This window comes from Gorilla gorilla, chromosome 4 (assembly GCF_029281585.2).
Source record: "Gorilla gorilla gorilla isolate KB3781 chromosome 4, NHGRI_mGorGor1-v2.1_pri, whole genome shotgun sequence".
In the NCBI taxonomy this organism is placed as follows: domain Eukaryota; kingdom Metazoa; phylum Chordata; class Mammalia; order Primates; family Hominidae; genus Gorilla; species Gorilla gorilla.
In genome coordinates, this window is record NC_073228.2 from 154,116,816 (window position 1) to 154,143,042 (window position 26,227).

The window sequence follows — 26,227 nt, forward strand, 5'->3', positions numbered from 1 at the left end:
CATTTGCACTCACACTCACATTCACACACATATTCACTCACACACTCCACACACTCTCACACACTTAACACACACTCCCCTCCTTCCACTGGAGCTGGTAGCCTCTGTAAGGACCATAAGATCTTACAGTCAGAGATCACTCTCAACTCCCTCCATCACACAGCTGGGGGGTTGGGGGCCCAGAATGGGCAGGGGCTGCTGAAGGCGACATGGTGAGGACATTAGTAGGTGAGGGACCAGGGTTCAACCAGGGCTGTTCCCTGCCAACCCAGGGATGTCTCTCTGATGCTGGTCCCGGAGCCTCTGGCTGCTGTTTGTGCAGGGAAGGGGAGGTGCCTTCTGGGTATAAATAGCAGATGGAGATGCTTCTCTCTGGCAGGAGAGTTAACCCTTGGGGCCCTGGGCACGGAGAGAGGCCTCCCTGCCTTGTGAGAAGGCGTGGTGGCTGTCAGAGTTGGAAGAGTCCTTAGCGATCACCTAGGCCCTGCTCCTCAGTGCGGTCTATGAGTCAGCAGGCTTGGCATCTCCTCAGAGCGTGTTAGAACTGCAAAATCCTGGCCCCATCCCAGGCCCAGTGAATCCAAGTCTACCTTTTCACAAGGTGCCCAAGATGCTGGTTCAGACAGACCTTCCCTCAGAGGATGGGGGGAAGTGATTCAGAGAGGGCAGTGCTCCTGCCCAAGGTCCCACAGCAATTCCCCGACAGAATTAGCCCTCAAAGCCACACTTCCTGCCCTCATGACTCAGCACCCTGATAGGCAGGGATCAGCCCCCAATTGCACAAGGGCTGAAGAAGGGGGGCCAGGCAGTGAGGTGTTGTTTCAGAGCCCATCCCCACGGGTTCTGCTGCCCTGGCTCTGTCCCAGCCCGCCATGGCCCAGCCTCTCCATGCAGCCTGTGCCCGGCCTGTGGGCCAGGGCCTGAGTTGGAGCTTGACCCTGTAGGCAGGCAGGTGCCAGGTCGAGGGAGGAGGGCAGGGCCACGGTGCCAGGCTGAATCAGCATGGGTGTGGGTATGGGGAATGGGCCACAGCGGTCAAGGCCAAGCGTATCCCCCTGGCCTATTTTCATCTCTCCCAGAGCTTTAGAAGTTTTCCTGAAACAGCTTTTCTGAAGGAGGCTGCCGGCAGTGTGGGATGGGAGGAAGGGCCTTTCTTCACCTTCCCCCGAAACAAGCTGGCTCTGAGGAATGTGGAAACCATTAAAGACGCCCCCTTTCCCATCTCTGCTGCCTCCATCCCCAGAGAAGAGAGCAGCTGCTCTCCACCCAACCCGCAAACACCCACGTGCCAGGGTGGGCAGGGGAGCAGGGCCTGGCTCCCCTGCGCCCCTCTCATCCCACAAGGCTCACCGATGTTGGGGTGCTTCAGCAGGCGGCAGATGCGGGCTTCACGCTCCAGCTTCTGATGGTCTGAAACACAGAGGCTCAGGTGAGTCCCCGGTGAGGAAGGAACCATCACCCTCCATCTCCCCCTTCTCAAAGCCTCGTATTATCTCCACCTCCCAGGGCAGCCCCTGGGGGCTGGGAAAGCTCACCTTCTGGCCAGGGCCTCTGAGTTCTCCAGGAAGACCATGGGGTGCAGTGGAAAGAGGAAGAGGCCTGGGTTGCAGTGACTCAAGCACATCCCTCGCCCTCTCTGGCCTCCGTTTCCATGATTCTTAAATGTGATGCTTCTCCGAGACTCCTCCAGGCCTGTTCCTCAGGCCCTATACTCTAGCCAGGCTAAATGGCCAACTTCACTTCTACAAGCAGACCCCGCTGGGCCCTCTCACTTCAGGAGAGAATTGCACATGCGGTTCTCTCAGCTTGAAACACTTACTCTACCTCCCACCTGCCGTTCACTGCCCATCACTCACTCCTTCCAATCCTTAGTCTCAGGCCCCTGGCGGCAGGCAGGGGCCCATCCTCTGTGCTTTCAGAGCCCCCGAACAGCATGACCCACTCAGTCTCATGGATATCTAGTTCCTTGAGGGCAGGGACTTCGTCTGTGTTGTACCCCTGACATCTACCCAAACACCTGGCACATACTAGGTGCTCAAGAAATAACTGAATGAAGCTGGGCACGGTGGTTCACGCCTATAATCCCATCACATTGAGAGGCTGAGGCAAGTGGATCACTTGAGCTCAGGGGTTAGAGACCAGCCTGGACAACATGGTGAAACCCCATCTCTACTAAAAATACAAAAATTAGCCGGGCGTGGTGGCAGGCGCCTGTAATCTCAGCTGCTCAGGAGGCTGAGGCAGGAGAATTGCTTGAAGATGGAGGTTGGAGTGAGCTGAGATCACGCCACTGCACTCCAGCCTAGGCGACAGAGCGAGACTTCATCTCAGAAAAAAAAAAAAGAAAGAAAGAAAAGAAAAAAGAAATAACCAAATGAAAGAATAAATGATTGAATGAATGTGCCTTTCTAAGAGAGTGGCTATTCTTCCAGAGGGCTATGTTGATTCCCAGAAGCCACCTCCCTTTCAGGAGACTCTGGGACCAGGGACACAGAGAGCCCCAAAGAATCTGCAGGGGCCCACCCAGAGCTCTCCCTCCTGCCTTCTGGACTGCTGTGCAAGTCTCCTGGGGCTCCCCACACACTCGGGAGAGAGGCCTTGTTCGGGATCTGCCACTGTGGCTTCTGATTCTCCAGCTGCTGGGAACAGTGGGACACATGATCCTACTCCGTGCCCCCAAACAATCCTGGGCTGGGACCACCACTCTCCCCATTTTATAGATAAGGAAACTGCAGCCTGAACAAGCTGAAGCCTCCGTGGTGGCAGAGCTGGAACTGAAAATGCATTTCCCATTTTCATTTTTGGTGCTTTTTTCACAATTTGGTAGTTAACCCCTTAATTTAACAAACAAAACCATAAAAAGAAATCTCTTTTTAAAAACTCTGTGCCAAGCACTGTGCAGAGGGGCTTTATATGCCTTTCAAGCCCTCACTACAATCCTTTGAAGGGGTTACTATCATTTTTCTGGCTTTCCAGAAGAGGAGACAGAGCTTCAGAGAGGTTAAGTACCTGCCCAAAGTCAATCCCGCAGTGAGCAGTGGAGCTATGATTTTTACCCAGACAGTTAGACTCCAGAGCTAGGCTTTCAATCCTGGGCTATACTGTTCTCTGTGCCCCAGCTCACAACCACTACCTCCACTTGCCCCCAATTCCCAAATAGAAAAATTAAGACCCACAGGAGGAAACTCATGCCGACACTCAGACGCCGAGCCAGCACTAGAACCCTGGCCCTGAATGGCCCTCTCAGAGTAGGCAGGTATGCGGGTGGGGGGGTGGTGAGAATGAAGAAAGTTCCAGCCCTTGTTCCCAGGAATCCAGCTCCCCTTTCCCCTGCCCCCTTCACTAGAGCAATCACTGGCTGTCCTCCAAGGGCTGCAGAAGCCAAAATCAATACTGAAAGGTGGCTTTTCCACCAGCAAAGCAATTAAGTCCAATTCAGTTTCCATGGCTCAACTCCCCAGCTGAAAACCGGCTGCAAGCTAGGGATAAGGAGGTGGGGCCAAGTTGGGGGGCATCCCTTGATTCCTCCTCCCTCCGTGGGCTCCTTTCATATCCTCCAGGGTAGGGGAGGCTGACTTCTGGGCAGAGGAGGGGATGACCATCCAGAGCTGACCAGGCGGGGCCCTCCCCTGATCCACGTCCCATGCCCTACCCCATGTCCCATGCCCTACCCCCCATCCCACCTCCAGCAGAACCAGAACTCAGGCAGGTCAAGGTCAGGCCTGTCAGAGTGGGAAGGAGGCTTCTGGCTTAGGCTATGCATTCAGGAAGCGGAAGCCCCAAATCCAGAATGTTGCTGTTTTCTCCCTGTGAGTTTACCCAGGAGCAGAGAATATTGACAGGATTGAAAGAAGAAAACGCTGGTCATGCAACTGTAAACTTGTATCTGGTTACCAGACCTTATTGCTGGAAATGCTAGGAACTAATTGTATAAATCTTATCATCATCTTATGCATGGTACAATTAACCTGCATTGTCACTGTTGAAAGCATTCATCCTACTGAGTGTAAACATATACATTATACAATATTTCTGGTAACTGTGTTTGCAGTGTTTTCATTTTCCAATATACAGAGAACCTTAAGACATCTAGGGACCATGTTTCTTTTGACCTCCGAGGCCGTGTTCTGTTATATAGATGGAGAAACTGAGGCCCGTTGACAAAGGAAGAGTCCCTTTATCAAAATCACTCACCAAAATCACTCTGAAAACTCAAAGCTCTGAGGCCTCTACCCCTGCACCTTCCCCCAACTCCTCCCCTCAGCCAAGGAGCCTTTTTTTTTTTTTTGAGACAGAGTCTCGCTGTGTCGGCCAGACTGGAGTGCGGTGACTCGATCTTGGCTCACTGCAACCTCTGCCTGCCAGGTTCAAGCAATTCTCCTGCCTCAGCCTCCTGAGTAGCTGGGACTACAGGCACATGCCACCATGCCAGGCTAATATTTTGTATTTTTAGTAGAGACAGGGTTTCACCATGCTGGCCTGGTCAGGCTGGTCTCGAACTCCTGACCTTGTGATCCGCCTGCCTTGTCCTCCCAAAGTGCTGGGATTACCGCGCCCTGACCCGCCAAGGAGCTCTTTTTAAAACATCAATTAAATCCTGTCCCTCCTTGGCTTCCAACTCTCCAACAGCTTCCCAATATACTTAGAGCACAATCCAAACTCCTCACTGGGTCCGGCCTCACCTTCCGGCCAGGAAGCTCCAGCCACACTGGCCTCCTCTCTGCCCTGACACACCAAGCTCCTTCCCACCTCAGGGCCTCTGTACCTGCTGTGCCTTCTGCCTGGAAAGCTCTTCCCTGGGTCTTCTCATCAGGCAGGCCCCGGCACAATGTCACCTCCTTAGAGAGATTCCCTGGCTGCCTTTTCTAAGCCTGTCCCTCCTGCCACATCATGTCCCCATACCCTGTCTTATTTTCTTGGTTAACACTTGTCATTACCTGAAGCTACCCAGCTGACATATGTGTTTAATGTTCTTTTCAGTCTCACTCCCCAGAAAACGGGCACAATGAGAGTAAGACCTTTTCTGTTGGTCACTGCCATGTTCCCAGGGCGTGGCATAGAGCTGCTAAGCAGCTTGTCCAAGATCCCATAGCAAACAAGTGGCAGGGCTGAGATTTCAATCCATGTACATAGCTACTATACTATATTGCTTCCCATTCTAATAATTTTTTTTGAGACAGGGTCTCACTCTCATTGTCCAGGTTGGAGCACAGTGGCAGGATCACGGCTCACTGCAGCCTCTACTTCCTGGGCTCAGGTGATTCTCCCTTCTCTGCCTCCCTCTTGAGTAGCTGGGACTACAGTCACCTGCCACCATGCCCGGCTAATTTTTTATATTTTTAATAGAGATGGGGGTCTCACCATGTTGCCCAGGCTAGTCTTGAACTCCTGGCCTCAAGTGATCCTCCCACCTCCGCCTCCCAAAGTGCTGGGATTAAAGACGTGAGCCACCAAACCCAGCCCCATTCTAATAATTAATTTATTGATGAATAGATCCATTGGCTCAGCAGAGTCCCATGATGGTGAGAGATCTGAGGGAAGCTAGAAGTCTTCAGCCTCCTGCCTGGGGACCTGGGGGAGCTTTCCCCAATGCCCATGATGATATCTTGGGAACCTTTTTGCTTCCTCCCCAGATGGTTGGGTCACCTCCAGGGTGTGGGGGCTAAGAGCATGGCAAGGCTCAGCAGAGCTCAGCAGGCAGAGGTGGATGGACATTCTGGGGTGAGGTCCCTGGGGCCAGACAGTCTCAGCAGGGTGGGTCAGGACAGGGCAGGCCTGGAAGACCTGCCATCACACAAATGGGCAGGACTCTGCCTCCAGAAGGGAGTGGACTCCCCTGGGCTCAGGTGATTCTCCCTCCTCAGTCTCCCTCTTGAGTAGCTGGGACTACAGGCACCCGCCACTACACCCGGCTAATTTTTTATATTTTTAATAGGGACGGGGGTCTCACCATGTTGCCCAGGCTAGTCTTGAACTCCTGGCCTCAAGTGATCCTCCCACCTCCGCCTCCCAAAGTGCTGGGATTGAAGACGTGAGCCACCAAACCCAGCCCCATTCTAATAATTAGTGGCCTCCAGCAGGCAGGCGGCCCGAGATTCCAGCAGGAGGCACACAAGCCAGGAGAGAAAAGAGACCTGAAGTCTGGGAACAGGAAGTACCTGCTCCCTACATAGGGCAGCCTGATCCTGGGAGCAAGAGTGCCAGGCAAGTGGTGGGGAGGAGAACAGGAGAGATGGGAAGCACATGTTTTGCCGTCCCCTCAGAGGCTTCCTTGCAGGGAACTGAATGACACTCTAGTGCAGGCTGGATGAGCTCGTCATGCTCCCCACCTGGTGCCCCGAGACTTGTCACTGGGGAGCCGAGGAAGTGACCCCCTCATGCTCGAGCTGGAGAGTGGGGCCTGTGGAGGTCACAGTGCCCAGGCCAGTCACCTCTGGCTGCACCAGCCTCATGCATGTGCCCAATGCGCCCTTAGAATTCTACCTCGGTGTGTGCCGTGGGGAGGACGAGCTAGGAGGCTATACAGCACCTGATGGGGGTTAGCACTGAGCCTGTATTATCGTATTAGGTTGGTGTTAATAGCTACTGTTACTGATGATAGGATTTTTTTAATGCAGGGGCTTGGGCCCCACCTACTGAATCCAACTCTCATGGGTGGAACTCAGGCAGCTGCCTTTTTTAAAAAGCTCCCAAAGGTATTTGGCAGGGATTAGAACAGGCAGAATTTTCACTTTTCACTTCATTTCTTCATGGTTTCTTTGAATTGTTTATACTATGAACATTTTTTAAAAGACTAGATTAAAAATACATACACAAATATATCGTGGGTTTGGGAACCGCTTGCTAGAAGAGGCTGGGCAGGGCGGGCAAAAGAAAGCCACAGCTCCCGGGAGGGTGGGTACAGCCCCTGCTGGGTGCTGCCAGAAGTCACCCGGGAGCACCAGCAGGAGATGCTTAGAGTGTGTTGCCAAATATTCAGCATTAACTCCCTCCCCCCGCCCCCGAGGCACCATGAGCAGCAAACAAAGAATCCTGCTAAAAGAAGCTTTTGCTTCTCCTCTCCCGCTGGGAAGAAAAGCGGCTGGCGGTTGGCAGACTTTTCCAGAAGTTTCCCTGATAACCTCCCCACCCCCGCCCTCAACATTCACCTAGGCCAGGCCACCTTCCTTCCAAGAGGTCAAGGACTCAACAAGTTGCCAAAGAGAGGCGGTTTGGACAGTGACTGTCTGGCATAGCCCAGGGTCTGCACTGTCCCAGGAGTGCTTAGTCACCTTCCAAAACAGGAGCCATGGCCCTTCCACCCTCCCATACACATCTGTCTCTTTTGGTCAACGTGCAAGTGTGTGTGTGGATGTGCCTCGAGAGTGTGGTGAACTAACCCGAGATCCCCAGCATCTAGGGACCACCTTGGTGCCTGACCCTCTCTCCCACTGGGACAACCTTAACCTGTCACCCCCTGTCCCTGTTGTATCTCAGGGATTGGGACATCTCCCTTGGTTACTCAACACCCAATGCACAGAGAGGGCACCAGACTGCTGCTAGTCACACAGCAATGGCAAGGCCAATCCAGGCATCTGGCCATGAGGCAACACCTCTGCTGGCATTCCTGCCCACCCTGTCTCTAGTTCCCAGCCTTCCACAAGCTTGGACTTTTCATACTGACTGTATACCACGTGGGGCTCCTGGTCCTTCAGAGACCCTCACCCTAACCCCAGCCACCCCCTCTGCTGATCCTCTTTGACCGCAAGACATGGGGGGGAGGTCGGTAACTGGAAGAAAGTGCTGAGCTCCCAGCAACACTGAGCCAGAGAAGAAAGGCAGCAACACACAGTCCAACATGAGGCCTGCTGGGAGGCCTGTGGGGAGCAGCATGAGCCTCCTGTACCAGCCACGGTGAGGACCGCCACGAACCTGCACCTGCTGGGCCCTGGCCCCACACAGCTGCGCCTGTCAAACACCTGGACACTCTGCCAGCCCCTCACACAACATCTCCCGCACTGCACAAACCATGGATTGTACAGCCCATACCTGCACCCACCTCACCCAACAGAATTCCCTCCACCACCAGGCGGTCCCAAGGAAAGCTTATACACCATTTCATTCAGGGTGGGGACTGGCCTTTCTGAAGATAACCCTTTCCAACACACTGACCATGGTTACCACCATCACTGTCTCAAACACAGAGTAATGGCAAGAAGCGCATCTCCTGGGCAGGCTTCCCAAATTTTAACGTCCACAATCACCCTGGTGTCTTGTTAAAATGCAGATTCAGATTCTTCAAGTCTGGAGTGGGGCTCTAGGCTTTGCCTTTCTAACAAGCTGCTAGGGATGCTGATGTCGCTGGCCCAGGACCACTTCTAAGGTCTTAAGGCAGTGGTTCTCAAACTCATCTGCAAATTAGAGTTATCTGGGCATCTTTTCCAAAACCCAGATCACACCCCAGACCAACTCTCTGGAGGACCCAAGAGTGGCGTGGCTGAAGCCAAGCACACTTGGAGTTCACTGGCCCCTCTCTGAGTGCCAGGTGCTGTCCTAGGTGCTGGGTGCAGAGTAGCCCATACTCTTGAAGTTTACAGCCCAGAAGGGGAGGTGGGTATTAAACAAGGGGCCTAATCAGTAAACAGGATGAGTCTAGGTCAGAGAAAGCCATAAAGGAAATGAATAGTAATAAGAGAGAGAAAATAGGTTGGGCGTGATGGCTCACACGTGTAATCCCAGCACTTTGGGAGGCCGAGGCAGACAGATCATCTGAGGTCAAGAGTTCGAGACCAGCCTGGCCAACATGGTGAAACCCCATCGCTACTAAAAATACAAAAAGAAAAAATTAGCCGGGCATGGTGGTGGACGCTTGTAATCCCAGCTACTCGGGAGGCTGAGGCAGGAGAATCGCTTGAACCCGGGAGGCAGAGGTTGCAGTAAGCCAAGATCGCACCATTGCACTCCAGCCTGGGCGACAAGAGTGAAACTCCATCTCAAAAAAAAAGAGAGAGAGAGAGACAGGAAATGGAGAAGGCCTCGTCAGATTGAGGGGTCAGGAAAACCTCTCAAAGGATGTGACCTTGAGCTGAGACCTGAAGGCTGAGAAACAGCCATTCATCAAAGGAGCCAGGAGATGGCGTTCAGGCAGAGGGAATGGCAAGGGTAGCGGTCTGGAGGGGAGAAGTGATGGCAAGTGGCAAGAGAGTAGGGAAAGAAGGGCCCATCTGGTGTCTCAGCCCTCACCCGTGAGGCACAGAGCTTGGCCTGTCTGGGTGAATCTGTGCTCTCCGGCCTTGAAAAAAAGGAAAAGAAGGAAAAAGGGAAGGTCTATTCTCATGACACCCCAGGAAGAGCAGCCCCCACCCCTGCCATAAGTATCACCCAGGGGCTCAGCCCTGGGCCCTGGTCTAAACCAAGCAGTACAGGTAAGGGGAGAGAGGAGAGCCCTGGAGGGTGGGCAGGGTAGAGATCAGGCACCTACCTCTGGCTGACAGCTTCTTTGTGTTGATGATCTTGGCAGCATACTCCTGGCCGGCCAGCACCTTCACACACCTTCGCACCACCGAGAAGGCTCCCCTAGGAGGACAGAGAAGGTGGAGAGGGTGAGGGAATGCCTGAGGGCTGTGTCCCTAGGAGATGTTGGAGTTCACATCACTGCCCCACGCTAGATGGAAGCCCTTCATCAGAGCTGCTCAAGCTCACAGGGGCTTCTGTGACCCAACTCAGGGACAGAGCGAGGCCAGAGAGACCCAGAAGATGGATCCAGAAGCAGAAGATTAGAAGTTTGGCCTCAAGTGAGAGGAGCCTGCCAACGTCATCAAAGTCAGGCTCATCATGCTGTAAAACATTAGAATCATGTAGTGTTAGAACCGTGGAATCCAGGTCTCTGAAAGTTTTCAGTTTTTTATTCTTTGAGTAGGTAAACGTGGACATGGTTCAAAGTTCAAAAGATATAAGGGTATAGGTAGTAAAATGACCCCCTCCCGCCCCTGTACTGCAGCCTCTGAGGTCCCCTTCCCAGAGATTACCACTGTTACCATGTCCTTGAGTCTCTTTCCACAGATGGTGTCCCACACACTAATGGACTGGACTTTGTATAGTGTTCTCCACCTTCCTTTTTTCAGTGAATAATATATTTTTAGAGATCCTCCTTCCATATCATAACATAAGAGTTCCTTGTTACTTAGTATGTAATTGTATGGCTGTCCGATCCTTTATTCAGCCAGTCCCCTACTGATGGGCACTCAGATTAGTTTCAATCTATAGCCATTACAAACAATGCTACAATGACTAGCCGTGTATGTGTGCATTAGAATTATATCTCCTATGTATGCATGTGTCTGTGTGGGATACATTTCCAGAACTTATGTTATCTGGTCAAGGGGTAGGTGTTGTTTGCTGATTTCAATGGATAATGAGAGAGTGTCCATATTAAAGATTGTACCAACTCACTTTCCCACTAGAATGCAAGGGTGCCTGTTTCCTTTGCCCTTGTCAACACAGTGTATTATCAAACTTTTTTATATCTGCTAAAGAGACAGGTAGAAAATGGCAATTTGCTGTAATTTAATTTGTAATTGTCACATTAAGAGTGAAGCTGAGCATCTTTTCATGTGTTAAGAGGCTCTTGGGATTTTATCCTCAAACTATTAGTAATTATAAGAGAACTTGGGGCAAGGTCTGTGAGTTTTCCAGCTCACAGGGGAAAACATTGTCACCATGTAGAATGTGGCCCATTTCCTACCTCATTTGATTTTTCAGGAAAAGCTACAAATCTGGATATTGATGAGAAATTTCCCAATTTTTAAATATTGGCACCTATTCCAAAAGAACTTGAGGATGGTATTTGGCCAAACAAAAGTTGTCTAAGGGCTAGATCTGGAGTCTAGATGCCATTTTGCACTCTTTGCCACAAAGGCCATGTGCTCCAACCCCTTCATCTACAGAGGAGACTCCTAAAGGGCCCGATACTGACCGTGGTCACCACTATGGCACCCTAACCCCATGCTAATAGCAAGAAGAGAGTCTCCTGGGCAGGCTTCCCAAATCTAAATGTCCATGGAAATCACCCAGGCACCTTGTTAAAATGCAGGTTATGATTCCTCAAGACTTTGAGCTCCAGTGTAGTTCAGTGTAGATTGCCCAAGGTCACATGGTTCATAACAGGTAGAGCTGTGTCTAGAACTCAGATGTTAGCATTCTTGGGTATGTGACTTCCACACCAAGTAAGCCTTCCACTTCCTGGCATGCTGGGCCATGCCCAGGTTTTTGACATGGCTGCACCCATCACATCCTTCAAACTTGGATGCCTCATCCCAAGCTTATGGGCAGCTCCGAGCCCACAAAAAGATGAGGCTGACAAGGCAGAGGAGGATGCTGGCAGGCACCGAAGAAGCCCGCAGGCTAGCACAGATGCCTGCTCTGCACACAGCCCTGAACATGGTATCACTGGCTTCATGTCTGGGCAGCAGGAAATGAGCGGCTGGGAAACTGTGCAGAAGGATGAGGAGGAAGGAGCCAGGATACGGACTAGAGACCAAGAAATATAACCTTGTAGGAAAGCTAGAGAGGGCCAGAATTCATGGGCACACAGAGGGCCTCACACAGCTGTGGCTCCTCCTTGGGGCGTGCAGCCTGTCCATATGCTACCAGGAAGAAAGCAGCAAGACCCCAGTCCCCTCCCTGAGACTCTCCCCTGCTATGCAGCCCCTCTTCCGTGCTTCCAGAGCACCCCTGCTTAGAAAAAATTCACTTTTCTTCCATCATTCCCACGCTTCTGGCCACCAGCTATGAAGGGGTTTTTTTTTCACACCAACTGATGCTTTGGACACCAGTTGGGTATCCTATAATTCAGTTATGAGACTAACTACCTAGAGTTAGTGCAGACCCCACAGGTTAAGGGCTAAGTCCTACAAGACTTTCCCCTTGCTTCAGATACCAATCACAAATAGTGGGTCCTCAGGTTACCCACAATTCTGTCCACCCAGCTAGTGACTGGGGGATCCCACAACCCCCTCCTTTTATCATTTTCTATGATGGCTCACAAAACTAGGAAAACGCTTACTTACATTTACCAGTTGTGCGTGTGTGTGTGTTTACATTAAAGGTTATGATAAAGGGTACAGATGAACAGCTAGATGAGGAGGGGCACAGAGCAAGGTCTGGAAGGATCTTGAACACAGGAACTTTTGTCCCCATGTAGTTGGGGTGTGTCACCTTCGGGGTATGTGGATGTGTTCACCAAACCAGAAGGTCTCCCAGCTCCGTACTCAAGCGACCTTTATGGAGGCCTCATCACTAGGCATGACTGATTATTAACTCAATCCCCAGCCCCCCTCCCCTCCCTGAGAATGGGGGGAGGGGATGAAAGTTCCAAGCTTCTGGCCACGGTTTGGTCTTTCTGTGACCAGCTCCCATACAGGCACCTACCCAAAGCTGCCTCATTAGAACAAAAGATGTTCTCATCACCCAGGAAATTCCAAGGCAGTTGGGAGCTTTCAGTCAGGAACTGGGTTCTAAGACCAAATATTAGAACAAAAGATGCTGTTAGTACCCCCATCACTTAGAAAATTACAAGGGTTTGGGGAGCTCTGTGCCAAGAACCAGGGACAATGACCAACTATTTATTTCTAGATTTCTTATTACATCATATCACAACCCTACATCCCCATCTAACTTAGACTGGTGGCGGCTCCTCCACCTGCTTATTTCTCCCACCCTGACAGTGAGTTCCTGAGGGCCAGGACTTTCACTTTCTTCTCTCTGCCCCCAGTGCTTGAATACCCAGTGTCTAGTGCCAATAGAGCCTCCATGAGTGTTACTTGCAGGAGAAGGAGGTGGATTTCAGCAAGAGTGAGAGAAACTGAAGTGAGGCAGGAGAAGAGATTTTCAGATGGGGTGTTAGGCATAGGAACAGTCATCTAAGGAAGGTGGGGGACAACTGGTCTCTCAAAGGTGCCCACCCTACCCAGGCATGGGGATGGACCCCAAAGACCTTTAGGTCCCCCTCTAGCTGGGGGCCATGATTCTCAAAAGACCTATGAGAAAAAAGCTTAAAGTGGCCACATCTGGGCAAGGTTCCGAGAACTCCAGGAAGAGAAGGGCAGGAAGCAGGGAAGGTTGTGAGCTCCAGGGTGCAGGAGCTGGGTCTCATCCTGCTCACCAGCACGTGACAAATCTTGGTCCAGAGCTACAGCTCAATTAATATGTGTGGGTAGTTGGAGGGATAGAGGAAGGGATGGCTGGACAGGGGGAGGGAGGGATGAGTATAATTTCTCCATTAGAGAGGCAAAACTCCATTCTAGGTAAAGACCTTAGATCAGTGATTATCAAACTGGCTGCCTCAGAATCCCCTGGAGGATCTTTAAAAAAAAGATTCTGACCGGGCATGATGGCTCACGCCTGCAATCCCAGCACTTTGGGAGGCCAAGGTGGGAGAATCTCTTCAGCCCAGGAGTTTGAGACCAGCCTGGGCAACATGGCGAAACCCGATCTCTACTGCTGAGCATGGTGGTACATGTCTGTGGTCCCAGCTACTCAGAAGGCTGATGTATGAGGATCACTTAAGTGCCAGAGTGGGAGGTTGCAGTGAGCTGAGATAGCATCACTGCACTCCAGCCTGGGTGACAGAGCAAGACTCTGTCTCAAAAGAAAAAATAAGCAGATTCCAAGGTCCCACCCAGACCTCCTAAATCAGCACCTCTGGGTGTAGGCCCAGGGAATTTGTAATTTCATTTTAACTCTGTCTGTGGGTGATTCTTTCCCAGGCAGCCCAGCACTGCCCGACGCCTTCTGGGGAAGTCCTTCTGTGTATCCTGTCTCCCTTGGAAATCAGCACTGATGGGGGCCAGCGAGGGGGGCTCTGCGCAGGGAGGCCTGACAGGCCCCATGAGCCTGGGCTCTGGCTCAGTGAGCCAAGGCCGTAAGAGCTACGTCTATAAAACAAGAGAAGCCATACTTGCTGAAATTCCCCTTCAGAACAGCATCAAGCTTTTGTGTAAATTAGAGGCTCCTCACTGAAGGTCCATGCCGTAGGTGGGGTAGTGTGGGGACCCTGAACCCCTTGAAGGACACCCTGTACATCCCAATGTAAGCAAGTGCATTTTTTGGAGGCAGGTAAGGGTGCATGGCTTTTATCAGATGCTCAGAGAGAGGAGTTTCTCAAAACAAGTTTAGAGCTGCTGATCCAGAGGGTACCAGCCCCTCACAAGCGCAGAAGTCTTCTTCTCTTCAAATGTACATTCACCCCTAAGCACCCTTTGGATCCTCACAGCAATCCTGTGAAGTTGGAATTCTGATCTCCCATTTAATAGATCAGGAAACTGAGGCCTCAAGTGAGCAGGCATATTCTTAACTGAGGCTGTGAAGAGAATCCAGGTCACTTGCACTTTTTCTTCTGACTCAACCAACAACAGAAGAATGTGGTCCTCAAAAGCAGAGACTCTGGGGTCACAAAGACCTGTAGTCCAATCCTAGCTCACCCCCAACTGTGTGACGCTGAACTTGACGCATCACCTTTCTGCGTCTTCCTGTTAGAGGGCAATAATAGCCTCTACCTCCTGGGTTCCTTGGGGAGATTAAGTGAGGTAACTAGTGCAAAACACTTGGCACAGCACCAAGCACATGAGACATAGTTGGGAAAGAAGGGGTTCCGAATGAGGCGAGAAAAGGGGCTGGGCTGCTACCTAGGCAGCCCCAGGCTCCATCCCTGCCTGCCATGGCAGTGGGGATCAGAGGAAAGTCATAGCCAAAATGAGAGTGAAAGCAGTGAGTCGGCAGCTCTAACCTCCTCCCTTTTTTATCTTCTGTTTAAAAAAAAAAAAAAAAAAAAAAGCATGTTTCTGTATTCTTGTCCTGCATGAACAAGTGGCCATAGCCCAGAAACCTTGGCAAACAGAAGAGCCAGCCCACTCCTCTTGTGGCCCTGAGCTGAGCAGGCAGCCAGCAGATGGGTGGGTGGGCCAGAGCTTGGGAACAGGACAGGGCAGGAGAGGCAATGAGGCCAAGTTGGGGAGGGCAAGGGTGGGAAGCGATGGCCAAGAGTCCCAAGAGGAAGGGATGAGGCCTGGGTGTGAGGGCTGTGGCGGGTGGCCATGGGCAGTCCTGGAAGTGCCTGTGAAAGTGTTTCTGAATTCCTCGAGGGGTGTAGGGGAATGCCCCTGGGTGCAAAGGAGGAGGGGTGGGAGAAGTGTTCCTGGGTGCAAGGGGCGGGTGTCTGGCCATAGGCGTGTATTGGCAACCTGGTCTAGCCCCTAAGAGTGTGATGCTGTGAGGCTGTAGGTGTGACAAAGCACACGTATATCACCCTGGGTATGAGGCGTGCATCCATGTGAGCCAGAGGGTCACAGAATGTAGGCAGGGAGGGGTGTGTGGGGGAGAGACAGACAGGCAGACACGGGAAGAACCAAGTCTCAGCCCTCAGCCCTGCTGGGAGGACTTGGGCAAGAACCAGCCCCAGTGAGGGCCGCAGTCTCTTCACCTACAATGTGGAGGCTGGGGTAAGGATGAGGCTCAGGAACGCAGTGGCTTTTCAGCTCTCGTGTTTCATACCAGTGCCATTCAACAGAACTTCCTGTGATGACGCACACACCCTGAGCTGTCCACTGTGGCAGCCACTAGCCACAGATGCTACAGAGCACTTGAAATGGGATCAGTGGAACTGAGCACCAAATTTCTTATTTTATTTAATCTAAATAACTATATGTGGCTAATGACTGCCACGTTGGAGAGCGTGGTTCAACATAGAGAAGAGCAGGCACTCCTGAATCAGACCAAGCAGAGTTCACATCGTGGGTCAGCTACTTCCTAGCAAGCTACTTCACCTCAGTAAGCCTGTTTCCTCCCCACTGCAAAATACGGATAATAATAGTACCAACCCTATGCGGTTGTTTCAAGGATTCAATGAGATAATAAGGTAGGCAATGAGTTTGGCAGAGTCCCTGGGGTATAGTAAATGCTCAAGGAACAATGCCTTGTGTAGGCATCATTATCCATGAAGAGAGGAGGACAGCTGGCATCATCAGAAACAAAATGGACATTGTTTGCCAAGCTCGGGGAAGAAGCAAGCCAAGGTGGAGGTGTGTGGGAGCCACAGCAAGGTGGAGAAAGGGCTGCTCACCAGGGTTGAGTAGCCTGCCCCTGAGGGTGGACGAGCAGGAGTGTGGGCAGGCAGGGAGGCCCCCCTCCGGCACTCCGGCAGACAGACGGAGAGGGCACAGTGACAGTGGGTCCGGCGCATGGCTGAGAATGTGGGAATGTGCTAATGGGCTGTGAAAAGCAAGATTCACGCTGGGAAATTGCTTTCTAGCTGCCTGGCAGACAAGGTGGCCTGGGTGTAGCTGGCTGCCAGCCCAAAGGGGCCCACTGCCCTCTCTGGCCTGAAACAGCAGGAAGAGTTGACATGGCAGCCAAGTGCAGCTCCAGCAGCACTAGATGGGGAGTCAGAACTCCTGAGCCCTCACTCAGCTTGGCTACCAGCTTGCTTACTCTTCTGGGCCTCAGTTTCCTCATTTGAAAGATGCGACCAGCCCCGCTCCCTTCTGGGGCTATTTGTGAGGGGTCTCTGCTACCCAAGACTGGTTGCTGCCACTTTCTCTAAAGGAAGCCTCTTCACCTTCACCCCAAGCCACTCAGAGCCACGTTACATCTGTGAGTCTCAGCAAACAGGAAGACTTTTTATCTATCGCAGCCTTCTGGGGACAGCACTCACCCAACACTTCCCTCCACTCTGTTCTCCGTGGGGGTCTGATTGTCTGGGCCCCTTACGGTAGTCTTTAGTGTCTGCTCTTCATTGACTGTTTCCTCAAACACGCTCAGGTCTCCTTTCTTCCAGAAAAATAAAACTGTCTCCTCAAATAAAACAAAACAACCGAGAACCTTTCTCTCGACCCAGCAGCCTGGGCTGTTTCCTTCCTCCCTTCTTCTTTGCTGCCAAACTTCCAGAACAAATGTCCGACATCCGCCGCCTCCTCTTCCCACCTCCCACACTCCATGAACCCACCACAATCTGGCTGCCACCCCCAGGGCTCCATGGAAGAAATGCCTGCGCCAGGTTCGCCCACCCATGCCTCCTCCCACCCTCACCACTACCCCTTGCAGTCCCCGCTGGAGCCTAATGCACCTTGCCTGCCCCACCCCAGGTAGCATTTGGCCCCACTGAACACAGCTTTGAGCTCGCCCTTCCTTTTGTTTCTGGGTCGCCGTGCTCTCCCGGCCTCCTCCATCACTGGCAGTGCCTTCGCTGCCCCACCTTCCCTCAGTGTTGCTGCTCCCGGCCTCTTTCTACCCACCCTCTTACCACTCCCGCCCATCCCCTCTACCAGGGGCCATTAGCTGTGATCTCTGGGGAGGCTCTGGGCATTTGCGAACCCACTTAAAACTGTATTAAAATGATTCTGTGTCTGTGCATTGTTCTGGGCAAAGGATGCGTAGTCATCAGCTCTGCAAAGCAGTCCATGACTCCGCAAATAGTTAAAGCCATTGACCATCACCCAAAACTGAAATCCACATCCAGAGCCCCCTCCTGTCTTAGGAACTCTAGCCCTGTATTTTTAGCTACTCATTGTCTTGCCTAGATGCTACATGGCAGTTACCTCATAATCAAAGCCCAGTCTCTTCCCCAAAATTTCCCCACTCTTGGTTAAGATACTTAAGCATTTCACTTCTCTGAGATGAGCTGGGGGTGATTTCAGAAAGTTCCTGGTCAAATGCAGATAGATCTGTTATCTGTAAGAGAATCTGCATCCAAAACCCCTTGGTGGTCAGTAACACATAGCCTAAGCTGGCTGATTTGATCACCCAGGATGTGGAACCCAGAATAGACAGGTTAGAATGCCTGGGGGAAGAGAAAGAGCTGGGGTTGGCCACAGAGGCAGCACCACGCACTGGGCTAGAGTTTGGGCCACATGTGGCTGCATCAGAACCTTGTATAGCCCATAATGTCTTACTTTTGAAGTCCACCCCCTCCTATTCCAAAGCTGAAGAAACTGGGGCCAAGACTTTGAACCCAGGACTGCTGATTCATAGTCATTGCTTTTTCCAATACCCAGTACTCTCAGATTAGAGGGGGTCCGACCTTGAGGTCCATAGTTGGGCTTGGAGTAGGAGGACCTGTGGAAAATAACAGCATTCTGCGTGTTGCAGTGAGTGTGCATTTTGGAAGGGGGAGAGTACCCACAGCTTGCTTGAGATTCTCTGAGGGCTCCTAATTCCCAAAACAGTTAAAAAGCTGGGGTCAGTTTCATTCAGAAACAATGAGAAGCTTTTAGGCCTCAGCTTACCCATCTGTGAAATCAACTGTTGATAAGTAATTTTTAAACCTTCTCTTTCTTTCTTTCCCATTTAGGCATTAGTACCTTTTGTTAATAATAAACAAACAAAACACAGCTATGCAGCTTCTCAAATGGCAAATAGATCAGAGGAGATGGGGCTGGATGCTCACTATCCCCTTTGCTTGACTCTCCCCACTTCTTCCCAGCTCTGTAAGCAGAACTCCACAGAACAAAGCATTATACGGCCAGAAAATCCTAGGACCTGTTACTGAAACCACACCTCTCCCGTCCTCTCGACCGCCTGAGGCTGCAGCCACCCACTCCCAGACTCTAAAAGATGCTGCAGGGACGCAGTGTGCTCGAGCTGTCCCACACTGCCCCCCGCCCCCAAACACCAATCCAGCAGAAGTCTCGTGGGGGACACAGAAGGGCTGGGAACCGGAAGAATCTGTTTGCTGCAGGGAACATTGAACCAACAGAAGTTCCAACATATTCCTTGTTTTGGCTATGCAAGGGTTTTTTTGAATGGGTCACAAAAAGAAAAACAGAAAAATATTCTATTTTCTCTTTACAGTGCTGAAAGGCAGGGCCAGAGCCCAGCAAGTCAAGGGACATGCCAAGGGGTGACTTACTCCTCGGTCTTTGATGGCCTGTCCCTGTCCAGAGTATACACCACAAAGGCTTTCAGAGGTCCAAGCGTCAGAGAGAGAGAGAGGTCTCCAGGGGTAGGACAGCCAAGCACTGGAGTGGACAGACACTGGAGTGTCCAGTTCTCATGTGTCACTGGCTTGTGTGACCATGGGCAACGCCCTCGCCCTCTCTGGGCCTTAGCTCACCATCTGTAAGACAATGGAGCCCTCTTCCCTCCAATATACTGAATCGAACTGAGGGTACCATGGCTCTAAACCATCTCGCATGTCATTCTTTCAGCAAAGCATCTCCCCAGATGAGGGTAGGGACCTAGGGCAGGAGGCCTGCAAGGAAGGTAAGGCCATGGATGAGAGTGGGAATTTGTACATCTCTGCTGCCAGAGCACTACTAGCTCCTGAGGCCACAGCCAGCTGTGGGATGCAGGAGCAGTTCTGACCATTGGAATGTCTTCCTTCTGTGGAGCTGAAAGCTGCCTCCCTTACTCTACAGAGTCGGCAGCTCTGCCTCTAGGGCCCCTCAGGCCCCAGGACATCTCTGCAGACACGAGGTGTTGGGGAAGGGGGAGACATAGTCCCCAAGGGATCTCTTCTGTCTGCTAAAGCCCCCCAATTCCTTGGTGTTCTCTCACTTGATTCAGCTTCCAGATCTTCACCACCCTGCCTGGCCCTCTCTTCCAGACAATCTACAGGTTTTTAATAGTCCTGCTAGGACCCAGCATCTGGAAATTGGGGTCAGGCTGAACAGGCCAGAGAAGAGTGGGACCCCAGATCCCCCAGGGCTGACATGCTCCACTGAAATACATACCTCAGAGCTTTTGTCTGAGTTGTTCCCACTCTCAGGAACACTCTTCCACCCTCTTCCTTCTGGTTAACTCTTCCTCCTCTCTCTTACTTTCTCTCTTTTTTTAAGATAGAGACAAGGTCTTGCTCTGTCACCCAGGCTGGAGTGCAGTGGCATGATCATAGCTCATTGCATCCTCAGACTCCGGGGCTCAAGCAATCCTCCCACCTCAGCCTCCCGAGTAGCTGGAACTACAGGCATGCACCACTGTGCCCAGCTAACCTCTGGGTAACTCTTATTCAGCCTCCAGCTCCCTAATGTCACCGCCTCAGGAAACTTTCCCTGATACCTCCCTCACCCCAACTAATCGAGGTCTCTTTGCAGCTCACAATTCCATGTGTGTGGCCAAAGCCCTTATCCAGTTGCATGTAAATAATGATTTCTGAAGTGATTTAATTAATGTTGGCTTTGCACTGGATTGTGAGCCCCGTGAGGCAGAGACTACTTAAGTCTTGCATGTGGTGCATGCTGGGCTCAACCTAGGCCTGGGAACAGAGTACCTGCCCAGGAAATACCTGTTGAAGGGATGCAAGGATTCCAGATGTGTTCCTCTTCTTATATGACCCTAAGACACCAAGGCCCTCAACCTTCTCCAGCACAGAAAGTCTCACTGGCCTTAGAGTCCCACCTGACACCGTGGTAGACAGCCATGCCACACGAGGACCTAGAGGACCTGGGCTGGGTCTCAGCATGTTGGGCTGCACCTGCACTCAGCAGATTGCCTGGGGTAGGAGGCTTCCTACAGTGCCACAGAGAAGCTCCAAGAGAATGCCACAGGTGGTTCACATGCAGAAGGGGACTGCAGCAAAGAGGGACAGAGACAGAGGCAGAGTGAGACCAGAGAGACAGAGACAGAGTGAGACCAGAGAGATGGAGAGAAGAACACAGAGAAAGACAAGCCCTGCTAGCACCATCTTACTATCCCTGCACTGGGAGATGGACTCGTGCTCTATGCCCTGTCACAGCCAGTGTGTGTGTGTGTGTCCATGTGCATGTGTGTGCTCCCGTGAGCTGTGTGAAGACGCATGTGTGTGTGTGAGCACACATGCATCAGCAACAGGATGTGAGTGTTGCACTCCGAGGCTCTGCCCTCACCCCACAGAGAGGGCCATGGCCCAGACTGCAGGGCATGCTGGCAGCAGTGTCACTGTGTGCTTGTGGAGGGAGGTGGGGAGGAAGGGAGGGAGGGAGGGAGGCTCAGCAGAGTGTCAGTGTGTCTCAGCCTGTGTGGGGGCGGCTGCGCGGGGGCGGAGGGCTGCAGCGTGCACCAGAACATGTGCGTGCCTGCCACTCTGATGGCTTGGAGGAGAGGGAGGAAAGCTCGTCCCTTCCCTGTTCCTGCCACCCTTTCCTTGAGGTCCTGCCCCTCAATTTCCCATCCTTTGGCCTCTGGTCCCTGCACGTCATCTGGTCCCCTAGACTGGGCCCTCTCTCTCCTGTGGCCTTGGACAAACCACTTCTCTCTGAGTGTTGGCTCCCAGAGACCAAGGCAAGGACCATCTATGCAATGAGCAGAGCATCTCCATGGTCCTTACAATTCTGATGTTCTGGAGGTCTGCAATTTCCCATGTGTGCCCTCCACAGAGGGAGGCTACAGAGGGTGGCATCTCTAATGGGGCATTGCAGGCATCTCCAGAGGTATTATGATCCCCATTTTACAGATGGTAAAGCCGAGGCACACAAACGGCAAGTGATTCACCCAGGATGGCCCAGTAAATTAGAGGCAGAATCATGATTGGAAAATCAGCAACATCAGAGTTTCCCTGCCCACATGGCCACTGCTCCTCTTCCCCTGTTAGTGGGTAAGAGGGAGGATGTTCCCCAGATACGGCACCAGTCATGATCCCTCTCAGCAGTCTTCCCCCCATATGCTGGGTGCTGGAGACCTGGACATAATCCCCTGAGCCAGTCTCTCCACCTCCTCAAGCTGCGGTCTCCTCATCTGTAAGATGGATGAGTAAGCCCTGCCCACCTCCTTCAGAGATGAGCTCATGGATGAAAAGCCTCGCCGGCCCCAAAGTGCTGTGGATAGGAGAGGGTATAAGAGGTGGAAGAAAAGCACGGCCCCCAGTCTTTGGGTACATGGATGCCCAGTGTCCTCTCTCCAACGTGACATTGTCCACCCAACAGCTCTGCCTGGGAAAGGCAGGATTGCTAAGCACATTCTACAGATGTTAGAGTTTGGGTCCCATGAGAGGACTTGAGCACCCAGGCCCCAGGACCTCAGTACAGGGAGTTGCCTCTGGGCCACACTGCCACCCGTGGATCAACCCAGGTGAGAAGGAGCTTAGGTCGAGGAAGCTGCCCTCTCCTCCCTGTCAACCATGCTGGCCAACTGCAGCCTTGGCAACCCCTTCTCCAACCCCAGCTCTGCCTTGAGTCAATTTCAGATCTCTGTTTCTAGAGAGAAAAGAGTGGGCTGAGCTCTCTCTCTAGTCTCTCTTCCTCCCTCTCTCTCCCTCTCTCAAGTAAAATCTCCTTCAGAGACTCTTCCTATACAGCCCAGTGATGACACAGGCTGCAGGGCAACTTTTTACCTTTCTAACCTCTCCTGGGGGTAGGATCAGAAGCCCGGAGAATGCCAATGGCTGGAAAAGGCTCGTTTTCCACTTCCTTGAACGTGACCCCTTCCTTGGGCCCTCTGGTGCATCCGTGGCAACCCCTTTGCCCAATAACCAGCATTCTTCCCTTTCTTAGAGAGGTCTTTGGAGAAGGCTGGGTATGCTGGGAGCTCTGGCCTGACCACTTCAGTCCACACTGAACCCTGGAGCTGGTGCAGCATGCCTCCTGCAAGCTTCGGTGCCGCTAGGATCTGGGCTTTTATTTCTCTCATCCTCAGGAGAGAAGAGGATTGGGTCAAAGGAAGAGGGATGAGCTCATCTCTGGATCCCAAGAGACAGCCCCACCCCAACCTTCTAGGAGACCGGAATCAAGTTCTTGACTCATCTGAATTCATATGCTTCAGTGGAACCTGCAGTCGAGTAGCATCAAGAGGCTCCAGTAGCCCTCCCTGGGGCCCTGGCCCCAGTCACAGGTTCCCAGAGGGCTACCCACCAGGGCTGGAGAAGAGCAGCTACTCTCACATCCATAGCCAGCCCTATCCGGAGCTCCTCAAAGGCCTGCAGTCCTGAGCCAGACCTCACTGGGCAGGATGCCAGAAGCCCTCCAGAGGTATTTGCCCTCCTCTCCTGCTGGGCAGCCCAACACCTTGAAGGAGACCCAAAGGCTCCCATGTGCCCTTTTAGGGCCAACCTGGCTGCCTTTTCCAGTCACCCTGCTAGTGATCTGAAGTGGGTTCTGGAACGGGGGCTTAGCTTTTGGGTGGTGACTGCAGTGTCCCAGCTGGCAGGGACGGTGGATCATCAATTGAAGGATGGGCCCTGCAGGTACCCTCATAGCTTCCTCCCACAGAAGAGGCCAGCCAGGGGGGAAGCACAGTTTGGTCAACCTCGTCCCAGCCCCGGATGGGCCAACTCCAGACAAAAGGTACAAGCAGATCCCATTCCTCACTTTCAGCCTTGCCCAGACTTTGAGAACAACAACAGTCACCCCGGTAGCAATCGGCACTGAGGGCCTGTCATGTGCCAGGCTCGAGGCTGCATCTCTACATGCACCATCTCATTGAATGCTCACAGCCCTTTATATCTCCAGACTACAGGTGGGGGTAAAGAGGTAGCATAGCCTGCCTGGTGTCACAGAGCTATGGGTGATGAGGGACAGAGCCTGTGTCCCTAACGGCTACGCAGGGCACTGCCCCTCCCTGCACCACTGGATGCTCAGACTGAAGCTGCTGTGGAGAGCAGGAGCCCCAGGCTCCTCAATGATGTGGTCTGGACTTTTTAACACAGACATCAGGGGTGCGGAATCAGTCCACTTTATCCCCTTGTCTCCAACACAAGCTTCTGCAAACTTAGGCTCATACACAGTCTTCCCGATGTCCCTGCAAGCTCCTGACATTGCATGCAACATTTCGTAGGTTTGTGCGTTTTTCTGGGGAACGTAGATTTAGACTTTCATCAGATTCCTGAAGGAATATGTGACCTAAAAAAGGTTAAGAGCAGTCTGATGGTTCTGGAAGGAAGAAGTCTGAAATTGATTAAACAAGGCCTAGCTATGCCTGCTACCCTCGGTTTTCCTGCCATGGCCACACCAGGGCTCCCTTGCCCCTGAAATTCTCTGTGAAGGTTCACGAAGGGTCTCTCTGCCCAGTTGCCCCCACAAAACCCAGTCTTAATGATATCCATCTCCTCTTGGGGCAAAACATCACTTTTATTTTCACTTTGAGCACTTGAGTCACATCTCAACTCCATCTCACTGTACTCATGACGCAGTCCTGCCAGGACTCAGTCTTGGTCACTCCCTGAAAGGCAGCTTCGTGGCTAATCAGGGAATTCTTGGGTTCTAGGCGAGCACTGGAAAACACCTGGAGAGGGGTCCCTGCACAAGTTTGTAGACAGCCTCAGTCCTCCAGAGCAGCCCCAAATATTTTGTTCCTGCCCCTACCCACAAAAAAAGCACATTCAGAAAAGCTGAAAGTCTGCAGATAAGAGTGAACACACGTACACATGGGGGTATATGTGCTCAAGGGAGGTGGTGCATGCCTGTAGGATAGCGTGTGTGTGTGTGTGTGTGTGTGTGTGTGTGTGTGCAGCCTTCCTGTATACAGTCACAGGGCCACCTCCCACACATATGCAGACACCAGCATGAGCTCACACACGCCTATAACACCCATACTCCCACATAACCCTGTGAGCCCAGGCCTCACACACGCACACACATGCGTGTGCACACACACGTACATTATCCTGTGTGCGTGACCCCAGTCTTCACGTAGATGTGCATATGAAGACCTCACAGGAACACCATTGTGTCCGCATCTCATATGAGCATCCTCACACACCCCTAGACCTCACACACATGTGCCTTCCTACGTGCACACAGCTCTAACCTGCCATACATGTGCACATTTAATGAGTCATGTTTACACCCTTGTTCTCATTCAACCCAGCCAATAGCACTCTTGTAATACTCACGCACATGCACCCTTGCAAGGCACACTTGCATTTTCAGGCCTTACACACGAAGCACCTCTTCCTGGTGCATATGCATGAATGCTTGCACACCCTGGCAGGGCACACCAGTGTACCCCAGTGTCACAAGCAATTTCCCTCAAAAGCCCTTTTACAGCCACACACATCACTCCTCAAAATGCACACTAGTACACACACATTCAGAACTCACACCAATACACACCTGCCTCCAAGGCCCCTCCCCCCATGCTCCTGCTGCCACAGCAGAAACCAACCAGGGCATCGGTGCTCCTTTGCCCACAAGGCAAACTCTGCCTCCAAAATGCACCCAACCCTTGACCCATCCCAGGATCCTCCAGAAACCCAGCTGGGGACATCCAGGAATCCCTCCCTGACACTCCACACCCTACTGGGCCACCCACAAGGGCCTCCCCTCTTTCCTCATCCTCCCATCCTTCTCTACACAGCAGTCATCAGGGCAGAAAATGAGCTCTGGACTGGGCAACTTTGCTTGTCCAGAGCCACTGCACCCTTCATACCCTAGCCCCTGAAACAGCGGTGCTCCCCGCTACAGCTTCCTGATTTCCCCTCCCCACCTCCCAACACCCGGGAAGCCTGTCATGCTCAGATATTAACCCCTACTGTACTGATGCCCTCACTCCTGGCAGGAGCTGAGAAAGGGGAGGTAGGGAGGGAGAAGTTGGCCACTCTGTACAGTCACTGTAGGTGTCTAAAGTCAGGAAGAACTACCGGTAGCTGGTGAATTCTCTGTCACTGGAGGTATCTAAGTGGAGGGGGATGGCCACCTCAAGCAAAACTAGAGAAGGAATTCCAGCTTTGGACCCAGCTGACTAGGAAAATCCCTTTTTAACCCTAAGTCTCTAAGAATCTGTGTGTATCCAGGTTGTGTGTACTTGTGTGCATTTTGTGTGTATGTGTGTGCACTGGCATACACTGTCAACCCTTCATCCCTACATACACACTCGCCTGGCTAGCTTGGCACATCTGTGCACCCACAAACATGCCCACGCCCGACTCTGGACGCTCTGTACACAAGCAGGTGCCCCCAAACCCATGCAGCCTGCCTTCATCTGTGTACACAGGAATGCTCCCCAAGCACTGCAGGCACACACACCCCGCTAGAGACCCTGACCTCCCCGCCCCCCATGCCCTCCAGGACTTCCTGAGGCACAACTCACTTGCCCAATTCCTCGAAGAGCTGGTACTCTTCCGTGAAGCGGGTGCAGGTGATGGTGGCCATCCTGGCGCTGGGCAGGCAGGTGAGGCTTGGGACTGGGGGACCAGGACTGAGGCGCTGCTGCTCTGCTCCCGAACCTAGGGACCACTTGCCTGCCCGTGCTGCTGAATGCAAACAGAGAACCGGTTTGACTGACGAGCCTGGGGCTTCTGAGCAGGGCACTGTGGCTGCTCACAGCCTCGCGAGCCTTCGTCAGCATC

At 52.4% G+C, this 26,227-nt stretch overlaps 1 protein-coding gene across 5 annotated transcripts in view; it reads right to left on the reverse strand.

The window, feature by feature from the left end:
* Nucleotides 1-26,227, reverse strand: part of CAMK2A (calcium/calmodulin dependent protein kinase II alpha) — a 70,142-nt gene extending 43,915 nt beyond the window's left edge. For 2 of the 5 annotated variants that reach the window (XM_031010833.3, XM_019027873.4), the window contains exons 1-3: nt 25,969-26,223; nt 9,461-9,555; nt 1,351-1,410 (exon numbers count right to left, since the gene is read on the reverse strand). In XM_031010833.3, coding sequence (XP_030866693.1) covers nt 1,351-1,410; nt 9,461-9,555; nt 25,969-26,030 — 217 coding nt within the window. In that variant the 5' untranslated portion in view covers nt 26,031-26,223. Of the gene's footprint in view, nt 1-1,350; nt 1,411-9,460; nt 9,556-25,968 lie in introns of all 5 variants that reach the window. The other 3 variants (XM_063706876.1, XM_063706877.1, XM_004042809.5) reach the window with 3 other exon arrangements.